The 16,431-nt window shown below is 34.8% G+C and overlaps 1 protein-coding gene and 1 pseudogene across 1 annotated transcript; one reads left to right on the top strand and one right to left on the bottom strand.

The window, feature by feature from the left end:
- The first annotated feature begins 729 nt into the window (after window positions 1–729).
- On the top strand, window positions 730–2,921 carry LOC142538454 (uncharacterized). The gene is made up of 4 exons (XM_075643769.1): window positions 730–1,353; window positions 1,701–1,841; window positions 1,945–2,281; window positions 2,428–2,921. The coding sequence occupies exons 1-4, from the start codon at window positions 730–732 to the stop codon at window positions 2,919–2,921; spliced, it is 1,596 nt and encodes a 531-aa protein (XP_075499884.1).
- A 3,442-nt stretch (window positions 2,922–6,363) lies between these two features.
- On the bottom strand, window positions 6,364–11,727 carry LOC142540605 (uncharacterized; annotated as a pseudogene).
- Window positions 11,728–16,431: the final 4,704 nt, after the last annotated feature.

Raw genomic sequence — 16,431 nt, forward strand, 5'->3', positions numbered from 1 at the left:
GTTTCTGTCTCATCCATCTGATCAATCGAAGTACTACCTAATTCTCGAATTCTTCTTGGAGGTATATCTGATTACCACAAGGGTTAGTACCACATGAGATAAATCAATCTCAGTCCCTTCCTGATCAGCTTACCTTCTGATCAAGAATTGGTTCTGATTCATTTTCAAATAAGACATATTACCAAATCAATTCAGATATTCAGGTAATCATGTAATTAAAAGCAGTAAATCATACTTAGCATACACAATGTAATTCCACATTATAAGTAAATCACATGCTAGCAATCACATGCAGGAAGGAAAACTCAATCTACCCCGCTCACTCTCTTCTATCTCAATCTCAAGAACCTATAGTTCTAGAACCTGCTGTTCTGGAACCTAATGTTCTGATACCACCTGTTGTGGGGACCCGGACGCTAATTCATTCCTTAATCGTCTTTAGGAATAATTCAAACAATTATATAATAAACAGGGTCTAATTTTTTTTTTAAAATACAAAGCGGAAACGTAATGTAATTCAATTCAGATTACATACTAAACATAAACATATAAATCTTGTATTATCTACAAGAATTCAACTAGGTTCCCGATGGGTGAAGAAATAGTCTCCCTGAAACATCCACTGAAAGGAGAAGACTGCTGCAAGCAATTGAGTCGATCTCTTCCTTGATTGCACTCTCACATTCAACCAAAGTGTTTGCTTCAAAATGGATGTCCATAAGAAACAAGATGGAAGAGCTTTTATCCATACTCTCGAACGTCGAAAATTGTGAATCAAATGATAACTTTTCACTCTGTATCACGGTAGAGTCGATTTCAGCCACCATTGGTGAATGTGGTGGTCTTTTAAAGCGTTGTCTGGAACTTTCGTACTGTGGGAAGCTTTACATGCAAAGCGATCTTGATATTGTATCTGCTAAATTGGATAGCCAAGTGAAGACTCTTTCTGATATATATGCTCTGGGATTGGTGACGCAGCTCTATGCTATTGTAGTTTTGAAGCCTGTGCCTTCAGCTTCTAAAGAGGACATAAGGTTTTATGTCCACAATGTATCATCCAGGATAAAGATCGGAAGCACTATTATGAAGAAACAAGCCCTTGTTGAGTTCAACGAAGCCATTCAAGAAGATGAGAGATATGTAAATATTGCTGTGGAACTCGAGAGTTTTGTCAATTTTTTGGTTCGTTTTCTTGATTCTCAAGTGAGTGAAATTCGAGAGGCAGCAGCAAAGGCGGTGTGCCTGATTGCGGTTTTTCAGTCATACAAAAGTGTGTTGATTGATGCAGGGGTAATTGCTCCATTGATTCCAGTTCTGGAGTCGGGAAATGAATCGAGTCAAGAATTTGCAGCTGTTGGAAATTTTAATAAAATTTAGAGTTTGAATGAAAGTTATGACTCATAAATGTGTGAGTGTATTTTGGCTTTCCACATTCTTGAGTTAGTTGTGGCTCATTATTGTGGAGTGTCTTTTGACTTTCCACATTCTTGAGTTACTTGAAGACCTTTGGTTCTTCATATTCTTGAGTTACTGGGAAGATTGATTGAGTTAATTAATCTTCCATGACTCTTTGGTGTGCATTTTGGGGCTTATATATAGTAGGTTCATTTCCTCATTTCACACATGATAATCTTTTCTCTTTCAAGTATTCTCTTACATTTCATATTGTTAGCTTTTCATTTGGCCTCCGACGTTTTCAGTTCGCCGTAGTAGTGTCTCGTGCTAAGTCACTGCTGGTTGTTCCGTCGTATCCTGCGAAACAGACGTCCAAGACGATCCTCGAAACACATACAGGAGGGGACGAATCTGTTTTAAGGAAACTGTACATGCTACATGCCTCGGTTTGGTTTTGTTTTCTTTTACACAATAGTCATACTGTAAACATCACACCTGTTTCGATTATTGTTTTATCTCTACAAGTTCGTTTCTTCGCTACTGTTTTAGCAATTTAATCTAACAGCAGCAAGGTGTTTGATAAAGGTCACGGAGAATTCTGATAATGCGTGGTCTGTTTTTGCTCATGGTGGGGTGTCAGCCCTGCTGAAAATCTGTGTCAAGAATGGTGAAAATGGGGGAGAATTGGCAAATTTGGCTTGTCGGGTGTTGAAAAACCTTGTTGGGATTGAAGAGATCAAGAGGTTTATGGTTGAGGAAGGGGCGATTTCTTTGTTCCTTAAGCTTGTAAGGTCCAAAGATGAAATTATGCAGATAGCTTCACTTGATTTCTTGCAGACTATGGCTTACTCGGATGCATCGATCCGAGAAATGATCGTTGAAGAAGGTGGAATTCGCATATTAGTGCGTGTATTTTGGATCCCAAATCATCATTATCAACCAAGACACGAGAGATGGCATTCAAAGGAATCGTGAATTTATGCTTTGGATCGGATATTTCTTTGTGTGTGTTGATGAATTCTTGTTTTACAGATCATTTACTTTACTTTCTTCGATTTGGGGAGATCTCTGTTCGTGAATTGGCCCTAAAGGCCTCGTTTTGGCTATGTGGGACGTCTGAGGATGCTAAGAAAGTGATGGGGGATGCAGGATTTATGCCAGTCCTTGTTAGTTTCCTAGAATCAAAATCGCTCCAAATTCACGAAATGGCAGCAAAAACACTATCTAACATGGTTATGGTACCCAAAAACAGGAAAAAATTTGTGCAGAACGATCAAAATGTAGGCATATTGATGCAGCTTCTCGGCCCAGGGGACGTTAATTCCGGTAGGAAACAGCTATTGCTTTCAATATTGATGTCGTTAACAAGCAGCAGCATCACAAGAAAAAAAATTTCAAAATCAGGTTACTTAAAGAACATCGAAAAGCTTGCAGAAGCTGAGGTCTCAGATGCCAAAAAGATCGTCAGAAAGTTGAGTTCCACTAAATTCAGCAGCATATTGGGTGGATTCTTGAATACAACATAATCTCCCATTTTATTTTATTTAACCAACAACATTATTTAATAAATCTGTAATTTAGTCAATTATTATCTATTGCACTAAATTTAATGCATGATTCTTTTAAGTTATGTGCACATGAGAAGATCCTGAAACGGAGTGAGAGTGGTAGCCATCAATGCAATGCATAACTTCCAATACTCGGAAACAAGAGTGCGATTGATGATCTAACTCCCCCTCTTTTTGGTTGTCCATTCTTTTCTATCATTTGTCGTTCCATTCTCCTACCTTTTCTCATCTAAGTACATAGTGTATTCAACACATTTGGAACCATATGCCACAACATATAGAAAGGATGCATGAAAGCCAAAAACACCAGATAATACACGAATCCGATTCAAATGGAAGAAATTTGACTGACGGAGCATAGTTGTTTTTATCTAAAAAAAACCTTTCTAACGGTTATATCGGGAGGGATTTAGTAAAATATATGATTTTTTATCTCAAAAATATTATTTCTCATGAAAAATATTGATTAGGTCGATTTATCTTAGACATATAGATTCGTGAGATCATATAAACTTACTGGTAAGACAAAGGAGTATGGGATCCAGCATGTCCCTTACGTTTTTTTACTCCACAATATGATGTATGGTCAACCCTTGGTATAATATGAGGTAACATGTTAATTCTTTAAATGGTGATCTCTCCATGTTAATATCGAAACAATCACTCTAGCTTATTTTATTATTAAGCAAAAATTTGTGTGAGACGGTCTCACGGATCGTATTTTGTGAGACAGATATCTTATTTGGGTCATCTATGAAAAAATATTACTTTTTATGCTAAGATTATTACTTTTTATTGTGAATATCGGTAGGGTTGATCCGTCTCACATATAAAGATTCGTGAGACGGTCTCAGATAATACTAGAGATGTCAATGTGGCAGATATGGCTAAACCCAAAACCCTCCCCATGAAAAAAACTTTGACCCATTACACGCCCCACTCCGGTTAAATATTCTTCGGACCCACCCCACTTCAAATATGAAACGGGGTCGGGTAGACCCGTGAGACCCGAATTTTTTTAAAATAAAAAAGTAATATTTCTTCTCACATGACTGAATTATGAAACAGACAAGCCTCTAAATACAACATTGTGGAAAATTAATTCATGTCTTCGACCACACTTAATAATAACAAACAAAGTATTTTCATGACATAAAGAATTACATAAAAAAAAGAGTTACTGGCTCTCCAAAAAAGTCTTGACATCCCAAAAATAAGTCATAACATAACTTAAACAGATCAATATAAAATCAACGAGTAGGCAATATTTCAGACACATTCTTCGGGATCATCTTCCTCTTCATCAAGAATGGTGGGACAAGTTGGTAAACTACTTGAAGAATTAACTACAAAATTAAATAGAGAAAGTAGATGGAAAAAATAAAACTGTAATTTCAAACTGTGAAAAAATGTAATTTAAAGAGAGAAAGTACAGTAAAAAAATTAAAATGAAAGTACAATAACAAAATAAAACTGTGATTTATTTATCTTACACCTCATCCCACAACCATCTTCGCGAGCACATCAATGCCTCCAAAGTCGTTGGATTAAGCATACTTAGATGAGGACCAACTATTCTTCTACTATTACTAAAAGCAAATTCAAATGCAACAGTTGACATAGGAATAGCTAAGATCGTTATGGTTTAGGTGAGCTACTAAAAAAATGAAAATTAATAAAACTAAAACCCTAGAGTATTTATATCCACATATATGGGATGAGTATGAGACGGGTATTATAGGACCCTATGACCCGCCCTATATCCGAACGAGTCTGAAAAATTGGACCCGAGATCCGCCACATGACCCATTTAGTATGCCCAAACCCAGCCCATACACGTGGGTCCATTGTAGGTCTGGGTAAAACCCGAACCCATTGACATCCCTAGGTAATACCTAGTGTTATTATTATTATTATTAAATATGAAAGTAAATTTGTTTCCTTATCATCCGAAATCGAACGAAGACTTTTATAAACGATATTTATGCAACCATAATACAAGTTAGGTGGCATTATTTCTTAATTATCATATAAAATATATGTGGTATGAGTATATCCATCCAACAAAATATATAAAATTTTAGTTTTTCTTCTATGCCTGTACCGGGTGTAACACAACTTTTGCAATGATTTGACCATACACCAACTTGAAAATTTGGGAAGGGCCTATCCGTTGAGGGATCAATATCGTGTGACTTGGACCACAGTAAAATTTGTCAAATTTTGTGAAAGAAAATGATTCTGTTGTTGTCGATAAATGATTTTATTTTTGAATACCAAATTTGAGTTTACTTAAAGAATATGTCTTTTGTGATACGATCTTACGAATATTTATCTGTGAAACGGATCAACCCTTATCGATATTCACAATAAAAAGTAATATTCTTAGCATAAAAAAGGTAATACTTTTTCATGGATGACCCAAATAAGAGATCCGTCTCACAAAATACGACCTTTAAGACCCTCTCACACAAGTTTTTTCTTTATTTAAAATAACCCTCTCTTAATTTTATGAATTATATTGATGAATGAGACGGTAAATCAATGAAGTTCGTTATAAAAATAAGGTCATATATGATATTTATGCATGATTGGTAACATAAAATGTGTGCCTGAATTAGAATTATCGACTAATTTATAAGGCCGTTTATTGTCATAAAAAATCGTATTTAGATAGCCAAATACACTGTTATTTAATTGAAATACAATGTTTATGATATGTATAAATTCGTATCACCGATTCTATAGTTTGCATAATAAAAATTTGCAATATGACCAATGAAATTATCATAATAAATAAATGAACTTAAATATTAAATTTTAGATTTTTTATTTATTAAATATAATTATAAAATGTTGACAAATGGAGATGTGAATAGAATTTCATTTTCACTAATCTATTTTTTATGTATTTTTATTGGATTACTTATGTATACTTTATCTAATAAATTTATTTATGGCTTTATATGGTTTGTATGACCTAATACGTATAGTTAATTTTGAAGAAATCCATTACATAAACATGGATAACAAAAAAAAAAACTAAATTTATTGAATGAAAAACTGCAACTTATTCACAGCTAATAATAAAGCCCACTGTTGATTGCTTTTTACAGTACGATCTCACGAATCTTTATCTGTGAGACGAGTCAACATTACCGATATTCACAATAAAAAGTAATACTCTTAGCATAAAAAATAATATTTTTTCATGGATGAACCAAATAAGAGATATGTCTCACAAAATACGACCCGTGAAACCGTCTCACACAAGTTTTTGTCTTTTTTTAAATATATTCTAGAAAAGATGGCGAACTTTTTGTCATCAGACTTTTCGCATTCTGCTTGCATTTAAAGAATGGTCTTCATAGAACTATTTATTAAGACAAGTAAATTGAGACACAATTTTCTTTTTCTTTTTTTGGAAACATTTGACATAATTGTGCATATAATAGTGATTTGAATATTAGCAAAGAAAGAAACTAAATACGGCTCAAAATTCGAGCTGCCTAACGCAGAGCTCTACTACTGTTGCTCACTTATACACTGCCAATAGCTTCTCAGTCAATGGCCAAGAAACTGTATCTAAAATTACGTCAAATAGAAAAATCACCTGCAACTGGAAGTCATTTTGGAAAATAAAGCAAGTTACAAGAAAAATCGTCTGCGGCTTGTGTCCATCTCGGGCTGCCATCAAGAACACATGAAAAACAAATATAAGCAACCATGAATCGTGCAAATCCAAGATGCTAAGAATTTAGCAATTTGGAAAGTACCTTGTGAACCCATTCATATTCACCCTCTTTGGTATCAAAGGTTCCATGCTGAAGACTGATTAGTTTCAGCGTGAAACGAGGACCACATTCCTAAGAGTTTGAAATTAGAGCATTAATAGTTGTTTATCATCATACAGTTCGTAAACCCACACAAAAGGCAAGAGCACATGGATTAAGCATATATTATACAAGTAACGTTTAAACTGCTAACAAATACAAGACTGTAACAAATAATCAGTGAATAAATTCAAAATTCTGTAACAAGTTTTCAATCACGTTTGAAATAACAGCTGAAGAATGCTGATAAACTAACTTTTCCAATTATGCACAGCACACAAGTCAACTAGTAAATTGCAATGCATTCTTAAAAGGCCAATAAGTTTTTATACCATAAACAATTTAAACTGTACACTCCTTTTTCATTTTAAAATTTTACTCCCTCCTTCGAAACATGTATCATGTCATAAATATTTTTCAATCTAACCCTACTTAAGAGTAAAAGAGTACTGATAGAAAACAAGCAGTGATTTGTTACAGGGGTTATATTATTCTCTCTTAAATTTTATGGCATTTTTAAATTAAAACTGCACAAAGATGTTAGATGCTGAAAAAAGTATTACTTATGGTGTTTTTTAATTAGTATACTATAAAAGATCTTGCAAGCAACTGCTAAATTGCTGAAGCATAAAAAAATTTGATAATTAGCAGAATATCCAATATTGTGAATTAATGATGATAAAAGGTATTATACGTTCCAACAAAATGGTCCTTTGATGAATTGGGTCATTGATAGTACATGGTCATTGCTAGTACATGGAATAATGTGGCATAATAGATATTTAACAGGTGAAGTGAGTTGAGGACAGTTAATCTCAGTATCATATAAAATTAATAGCCTAAAATAGGGGCTAACATACCAGTTCATTCACCTGCCAGATAGATAGCAAAAATAATGCAACTTCTTATGCAGCTTGAACTATATTCATACAAATCATTGATCTGATTTTTTCTACCATGAACTAATTTGGGAAAAAAAATAGACATGTAATGGACTTATGTTATGGCACCAGCCAGAGATTAGAAGCATAAACCTGAAGCCGGGCAATAACTTTTTGCTGGGTGTTTGCGTCCTCGTTGTTTTTGCTATCTTTACTTTTTGATTCCACCTGTTTGCTATCTTTGCCTTCAAATATGTATCTTTCAAAGAGAAGAACGGATAAATTCAGAAAAGCAGGCCACAATTCAATGAAATGAAAATGGATCATACACAGATAATCTAAGTACCGGTGATGACGGAAGAATATAAAATCGCGTTGATTGTGGAAGGTAACAACTCTCCTACCACGGAAATTAGGGTCTTGTGGAAATAAAGATTGTATTAACCTAATCAGAAAATCATTAAAAAAATGTTAATGCAGTACCAAAACCACCTGTCAATGGCAAACAGTCCAGAAGAGGGTAAAGCGTAAACAAAAAGAAAGAAAAAAAGATAGGAAGATTGTGCCAACTTCAAAACACCTTCAACATAAACCAAGGCTAGCTCAGTGAACTTTTATAAACCTTGATTTTTGAAACCCATAACATCGTATCATGACTACTCTATAACATATTTCAAATCAAGAATTAGCCCTAAACAGCAACTCTGTAACAAGAAAAAAACAATACCAAAAATCAATAGAGCTTGTGCTTTACCACTACAACTTAACTTTCATGACTCAGTTACTTTTCAATTATCATATGAAGCAGCAAAAAGAACTACCTGCCAACACGATGCCCCAAGCGTGTCGTGAAGTTAGTCAAAACTAACTCAGGCTTATGGCTGGTTGGGTTGCCATGATTCTGCAGTAATTGAAAGACAGACAGTTAATAGCACAAAATATTTAGCATACCAGATAATCCAAGAACCACTAAAGTAAGATAAAACCTTACTTACATCACAACAGACAACCAATAAGCAAGTTCAGTGCGTCAAATAACCCAAAAATAACAATGAAGAGGTCAAGATTTGGTGAATTATATTCCACTTAATGTTAGTTCACTTTCTTGAGGTTTTATATAAAAACAGATGCATTATGAGAATAAGCAAATGAAAATGATCGAACCTTAAGGTCTTTGTGCAAAACAAGATTTGAAAGTTTAAAGTGGGCGGTAGGACCATCAGGCACCCCGATTATTAAAACAGCATCTGCAGCAACTCACAAGAATTAATATAGTAAATTTTCTACGATGAAACACAAAAGGGAACCTATCCTATACCTTAAAAGGCTTTAAAGTCCCCCCCATCCACCTTTCAATTTTACAACAACCAAACAGCCAAGAAATACGCTCACAAACTAGGTACAAAAGTATCTGAATAAGATAATTACAAATCAGCTAAATATATTAAAACCAATAGCATGTTCTGGAGTTTTTAAACTCCAGAAAAAAATACCAGATATGCATAAGTCCCACATATAACTTAAAACACACAACATAAAAACGCATGTATTGATACAGAATCGTGAAAGCAACAAAAATTATCAGGTTAGGCTTAGAGCAAGGATGACCTGGTTCTCGGCGATTTGTGTGGATGACCATGACTGAAGTGAAATCCCTATTTCTCGCATACTCAACAATCTGCAGGAATGATGACTATTTATAGAAAAAATAAAATCGTATCCCATGGACAGCAATCATACAACTTAAATCTCACTTAACGAAGGCTCATCTTTTCAAAACATGGTGGGGAAGGGGGGAGAGGGAGAGAGGTCAAAGACTGAACCTTTTTTAAGTCATATGTTCCTCGCTTGTAGTAATGAGAATTGGGGATTATAGAAAGAAGATCCTAAGCAAGACCAGGTCCTCTCTGCAGTATAAACAATCAACCACAAAATTGAACAGAGCATAAGACACTCATTGATGCAGCATGAATGGAACCCAAGTAAAACTCACTGCGGAACACAAATCTGGTAGGCCAGACCCACCAAACTCAAATAAACAAAATCACCCCAGTGCCTCCCCTGCCCCGCAATTATATACCTAGGTCCTCCCCCACACTAGGAGATTCGTTGAGTTTTCTCCCAACAAAACATGTTTGATACTTCAATTTTTCCAAAAAGTAGGTTGTGCATCCAAAAACATCATGCCACCCCAATCAACTCAAATCATGGCTCTATCCCGAATCACGAAACACTTACAGTCGAATTGAAGCGGCATGTGGTTATCAAGACCTTCGGAATCCGTTCTTGCTTCAAAATATTATTAAATTCATCGGCATCATTGCCAGCAAAGAGCTCATCATCATCCGGCTTGCATATTGTCTCATCCAGTTCACGAGTATTCTCTATTGTGCGAGGGGTTTTCTTAGGACGAGGTTCCTCACCAAGCTCCAGAGCCCTCTTCTCAGCTGCTTCACGAGCCTTGACCTTCTTCCGCTTGTCGACCTTCTTCTGGAGCTTCAATTTCGCATGAATGGCTGACCTCTTCTCCTTGTTCTTAATCATCGATGGACGCAAGGCCTCCTTTATCTGCTTCATCTTCTTGGTTTTTCTTTCTTCTATTCCTTCTTCCCCACTTTCACTACCATCCTCGCCACCCTTCTTCCGCTTTCCCCCCATATCATCAACTTCCAAAATCCTGCAGAGCCACCAGAAACTTACATTTACTTCGAAAAAATCATGAATTTCACTTCAATATGAAGATTTGTTTGGATTGAAGGACTTGTGAACAAGAGAATCTCAAATTCATAATATAAATCCACCGGTGCAACTTGTTTTTGCAATTTTTATTCACACCGATTTCATCAACATGATGTGAATTCAACCCGTCTGTCAGGAAAATTTAGAGTTCCTTCTTAAACCTCAATCCTAATTTTGGGAAAAACACTCTTTTGGCCCCTATACTTTACAACTTAAACATTTTAGTCCTCAAAACATTTTACCATGATAATTTTAATCCCAAAACTTTTATAAAGAGCACAAGAATGGTCCTTACCGTTAACTTAATGGTTAAAATTAACGGTAGAAGTCACGTACTTGTCACATGACCCTATTTTTTTTAACAGCATTAAATTACATGATTTGTACTCTTCATTGCAACATGAAATCCAACCAATTAACAAAACTCAAAATCTTCAATAGTTTCTCAGCAAACAACAAAATTTATAAACACTAATTTTTATTCAAAACATCATATAAAAGAGACTTCAGCAAAAATTCTTCACCCACTTCTCTCCGTGCTTTGACTCCACCCTTCCAACTCCTCATTTTTTTCAGCATCAAAATTGAATTTCAATATTGCAAAGTTCAATTTCAAGGTCAATTTCAAGGTCAATTTCTTAGCTTCAATATAACGGGCAACAAAATATAAAGTTATAACTAAAATAATAAAATAAAAAATCCATTAGAAACAAAAACAAAAAAAGTTTCATCTTCCATTTCTCTTAATCCATATCACAAAATTCACCAAAATCCAAAATACAACCAGAACAGCCTTTCTAAACATGAAGACATAAAAATCTCACATCCCCAAAATATAAAAAAGAATATAATAATTAATGTCTCATTAGAAGTTGCCTAACATCAAGTTTGCCCAATGTGTAAAATTTTCAGAACCAAACAACAGTAAATGGCATACAAGCAAATTATTTGAACTTAAACAATATATGACGTGATCAAAAGGAAGAGAATGATCCCTGTACCAAGAGTTTATAGGATTGAAATTGTAGAAACACGTCTATTTTGGCCCTCCGAGATACCTTATTTGCTCCATTTTAATAAAACTGTTTTTAACTTTATATAGGTACTAATATCATGCAACGATGGTCTACAGATGGAATCTACATAAATTGGTGCCTAAACATAATTTTTTACCGTAAAGAAACATGCAGAAACAACATTCTACTGCAATACAGAAATTAACAGCAATATATGAACTCATGTTTATGTTAACATGAAACTCACGACAAAATTGATCTTACTCAGATCCCCAAACCTGTACGGTGGAAGAGAGGATGATGATGGAAGGCGAAGCAAAGGTGGCAGGGTAGCACCTAGATGTCGTGGTAGTGGTGGCCTAAGAAGATGGCGACACGTTGAGTACTAGAGGAGAAAAAAAATTGAAAGGGAAGAGAAATTATGAAACCCTTCTTCTCCCATTCGCCGTTTAACCTAAACGACTATTTCATTTGATATGTAGAAAGTTGAAGGACCAAAACTGTCAGTCCGTGAATTGTTCTAGGAATGAAGTCCAGGGACCAAAAGCATGTTTGCCCCCAATTTTTCATAATCAAAATTGCAAGTTTTTCGGACAGAACTCAACTACGTTTCAGGTCCGACCCACCAATATTGGATTAAAGTGAAACACGAACAATCCAATTAAATTCTTCCGTTCAAGCTAAATCTTCCATAAAATAAAATAATGAATCGCGAGAAAAAACAAGATGAGAAAATTAAAAAGAAATTGTACCTGGACTAGGGCTAAGCTGCAGCTCAAAAATGGCGGCCGGTGGCTACTGCGCTTGGTTTGTATCGGCCTAAAATAATTTGCAGAGTGGGTTTTTGGGGATTGAAAACGTTACTGTTTGATGAACAGATCTCCCAAAAAGCGTCGTCGCGTTTCATTTTTTCAGAAGATGAAAACAAAAGTCGCTAGAGAATAAAAGCGACTTTTCGAAACAAAATTATACATTTGTTTTTAACCCGACAAAATCTTTGTATTGGGATTTATCTAAACTTAAATTAACTAAACATCTTACTCAGATTTAAATCCAAAACCCTATTATAAAAATCTTGTAAAACAGTCTTACGAGCTAATTTTATAAAACAAATATTTTTTTTGGTCATCCATGAAATTTTTTTATTTTTTAGGTCAAAAATAATACTTTTTATTGTAAATATAAATATAGTTGATCTATCTAACGAATAAAAATCTATGATACTGTATCATAAAAGACGTACTCCAAATCTTAGTGGTCTCGGGGCAACATTTTCTATGTTAAAGTTTTTAGTAAATTAGATATGAATTTTTATTTAAAAAAATTAAAGATAATTGTATGTTTTTAGAAATTATATAGAAATTTTAATTTGTATAAAATTTAATTATCATAAATTCAAACAATTAATAACGAGTAAATGAAATTTTTGTCTATTCTCTTTTGCAAACACGTAGTCTGGTATTGATGAGACTTTTTATTAATGGATGAAATATAACCATAACTTTATCGAAACATAACATAAAAGAACAATGCTTTGAACTTGAAACATACGCAATAGGCCAATGGACTAGCAATTTTGTTGAGTCCCCAAAGGCAAATATACCTAAAAAACTTATTCATGTAATGAGAATATTATCGGCTTCCTCATAAGATGACTTGGTATTGATATCAAATCGCAAACCCATCGATGCAAAGCCACTGGCCGATGAAGAGTCCATCGCAGTTCACGTTAGGGTTGAAGGCGTCGAACTGCGCGGTGGTCAAACTGTTGCTCTTTGCAATGTCAAAACAAGTGTCTCCTTTAGTCACCGCAGTCACAGTATCACACACAAGTGTGACGCTTGCCTTACTCTTAGCTGCAACATATTTTCAAGAATGTACAATTATGCACAGATTAACAAGACTATGTTAGAACTTACAAAAGAATATATCTTTTTTAAAAAAATGAAGGCTTACCATTGATAGTTACTCTGCTTTCTGCCGCAGTAACGATCATGAGAATAAGTGAGAGAACCAAAGCAGAGCTGAGGATGATGGAAGTATTGTTGCTTGCCTTGGCCATATTTAAGTTCTTGTTGATTCTTGAATATTTGCTCTTCTTGGGTACTTGGTTCCTTGATGAAAAGCTACTATTTATAGCAATAATCTCTATACAAACCTCACATCAATTCCAAAAGTGCCTTGTTAACTTAAGATTTTGACAGGCCGGCATGCAACAATGTGACTCACCTGGTGTAAATTGTAATATATATATATATATATATATAGACTAGGAAATCTGATGTTAACGGTATCCATTTCTAGCTAATACTTAATCATGGAATCAGAATAATGTATAGGTATTTACTTCTCCTGTGTTGGCTTATTAGATATTTAGCATGAATCTGATCGAAATACGATGAATGTGCCATATATATATGTATGTTATGTTGGATCTGGTTTTCTACGCGCCCAAACGCAGCGGAAGATTTAAAATTTTATTTTAGTTTGAAAAACAAAATAATTATGCTTTGGACGCGCGTATGATTTAACAAAACATTCATAGGATGTTAAAGATTATACCTCTGTGAACTTAATTTACTGGACACCAACCGATCCGGTATTACAGATCTGGCTCTTGATGATTCCCTACGAACTTTCTTCAAAGAAATCCTCCTATCAAGTCCACGACTAGATAGTATGTTCCTCTTCTAATTTGCACTAGAAAAATACAGAAGATATTTCGCGTAGGAGAAGAAAAATTGAGAGACGGCACAATATTTTTTTTTTCATAACCAAGTGGCCGAAAAACTCTTTCTTTTGGAGGTGGATGCTCACGTAAATTGTGTTGTGGTGGCTAGGTTTTGAGCTTTGCATATATTATTTATAATAAAATAATAACCTAATTACATAATTAACATTAATGGGCTTGATTTAATTAATTGGGCTAGTCCAACTAGTTTAATTAATTTAATCAAAGTCCATTAAAACTTTAATTATTTAATATGTTGGACTTGTACCCCCACAAGCCCATTAAACATATTATCCACCATATTTAATTTATTAATTAATCAACTCAACTTTTGAGCTTAATAAATTAAATACATTATAAATTCAAAATTTGAATTTATTATTTAAATTATAAATTCAACTACTTGAATTTACATCAGATCCAAAATTTAATATTTAATAAACCCAACATTTGAGTTTAATAAATTAAATTCTCAAATTTTATAAATTCAACTATTTGAATTTATTCTCTCAAAATTTAATTATCATAAATTCAACTCCTTGAATTTACTATATAATATAAATTCAACTTCTTGAATTTATTCTCTCAACGGGAACATACGATCCAGTACTTGTGTGACCCTCAATGGTTCAGAGATACAGCTAGCCGTGGGTTCACAACTCTTTGTGATTCAGAATAGCATTTATTCTTATTCGGGCTTACCCTAGTTAGCCTCATTCTTTTCATCAACACCTTGATCAAGAATGTCAGAACTCATTTCTGATTGCACCCATCGGATCATGGTAAGAGCGTCTAGTAGCATTGCCCCATGATCCCCTAGGTATCACTGATAGTACCTGCAAGAACCAGTCGATTATGATTAACGTACAGTACGGTCCCTTCATCTCATATATCCCGATCGAATTTGCAACCATTGGTTCATCGAGAGTTGCATAATAATTCGATAACTATGTGATAACTATAATAGTGGCATCGCGTGTACTATTTGAGAACTCCTTCTCCAATGTACATCTCGTACTCTGGCCAGAGATTCCATGCACTATTATTTCATTAGATCACATAGGATATCCACACCCGTAGGTGAGCGGTGAATCCCCGACTACAATGCACTGGCTCCTATATGTGTCGCAACTGTACCCAACCTCGCCATCTGATAACTCTCCTGGAGCCGGTAAACGAGTCAAAGCACAGCCCTAGCATATATAACCTCGGTGTTGTCCCGGGTCGTAAGAACTAATGGTGTACAATCATAACCACAGACTTATCCTCTCGATGAATGATAACCACTTGGAAAGTCCGAGGGAGGGTTGTTCGGTATAATCATCATATGTCTACCCATCTGCATGTTTGGACATCTCTATGCCCTTACTAAGAAACGCTGTACACAACATCACAGATGCTAGTCTCGAGCTCAAGCGACCTTTATCCATGTTTTAGGCGGCTGAATCGACTAGGAACGAATTTAGATCATACCGTGTTTACAAATGAGTTTCAACATCGAATTACGATTCATTTGTATTAAAGTATAATCAAGGTCTTTATCTATGTTTGATAACATGGGCATACAGATAAAGAAATAACAAACCATGAAATGATGAATTATATTAAAATAAAGATTGTTAATTACAACCGAGTCAATAAAATCCCTAGCCAACTGCAGGGCATCTACTCTAACATGTTATATTAAACAAAAACGTTGCGGCACGATTACAGCCATTTACAGGCTTTTTGAACTTTCTGAGAGACTCTTTCGCCAAGAACCTGTCCATCAGATTTTCGAAAACTTGATTAAGACATATCACATAGGCCAGCTGTACCAATCCTCAGTCTCAAGCCAAGAACAAGTAGACAAAAGAAGTCTTCGCCAAAGGATCTGAATTATCCTTGTATAATTTTTCATTACTGTATCAAAGTTTAAAAATAAGATCCATGCCTGCAGCAGGGGCATGTTCATGGGGATTCCAGTAGCATAAAATGACTTGATACCGTGATTCTATTGGGGATTCCAGTAGCACTCAAAGCAAGGCGCCAAGGCCACAGGTGACTCAGAAGAACTTGAAATATGAAGATGTTACACGATTTGAATGTGATATATGTTGAGAACCATCCCTATCGTTCGGTATGAGTTGAAAAGCCTTAGTGTTATTAGTCTGGGAATTAGAGAAAATAGTTGCCAGAGGAATAACATATAGTTTCTCAATTAACTATTAGATTGTTGCAATAATGGGAAGTAAAAAAGATTAAAGCTAGATGTTAATGCTTGAACTT

This window comes from Primulina tabacum, chromosome 3, assembly GCF_025594145.1.
Source record: "Primulina tabacum isolate GXHZ01 chromosome 3, ASM2559414v2, whole genome shotgun sequence".
Lineage (NCBI taxonomy): Eukaryota > Viridiplantae > Streptophyta > Magnoliopsida > Lamiales > Gesneriaceae > Primulina > Primulina tabacum.

Bases quoted from the DNA above. Each gene is read 5' to 3' on its own strand.
- LOC142538454 (XM_075643769.1), top strand. From the start codon at position 730: ATGGAAGAGCTTTTATCCATACTCTCGAACGTCGAAAATTGTGAATCA. The intron at 1,354-1,700 runs GTTGGAAATTTT...CGACGTTTTCAG, and splicing joins CGAGTCAAGAATTTGCAGCT to TTCGCCGTAGTAGTGTCTCG. The intron at 1,842-1,944 runs GTTTGGTTTTGT...CTACTGTTTTAG, and splicing joins TGTACATGCTACATGCCTCG to CAATTTAATCTAACAGCAGC.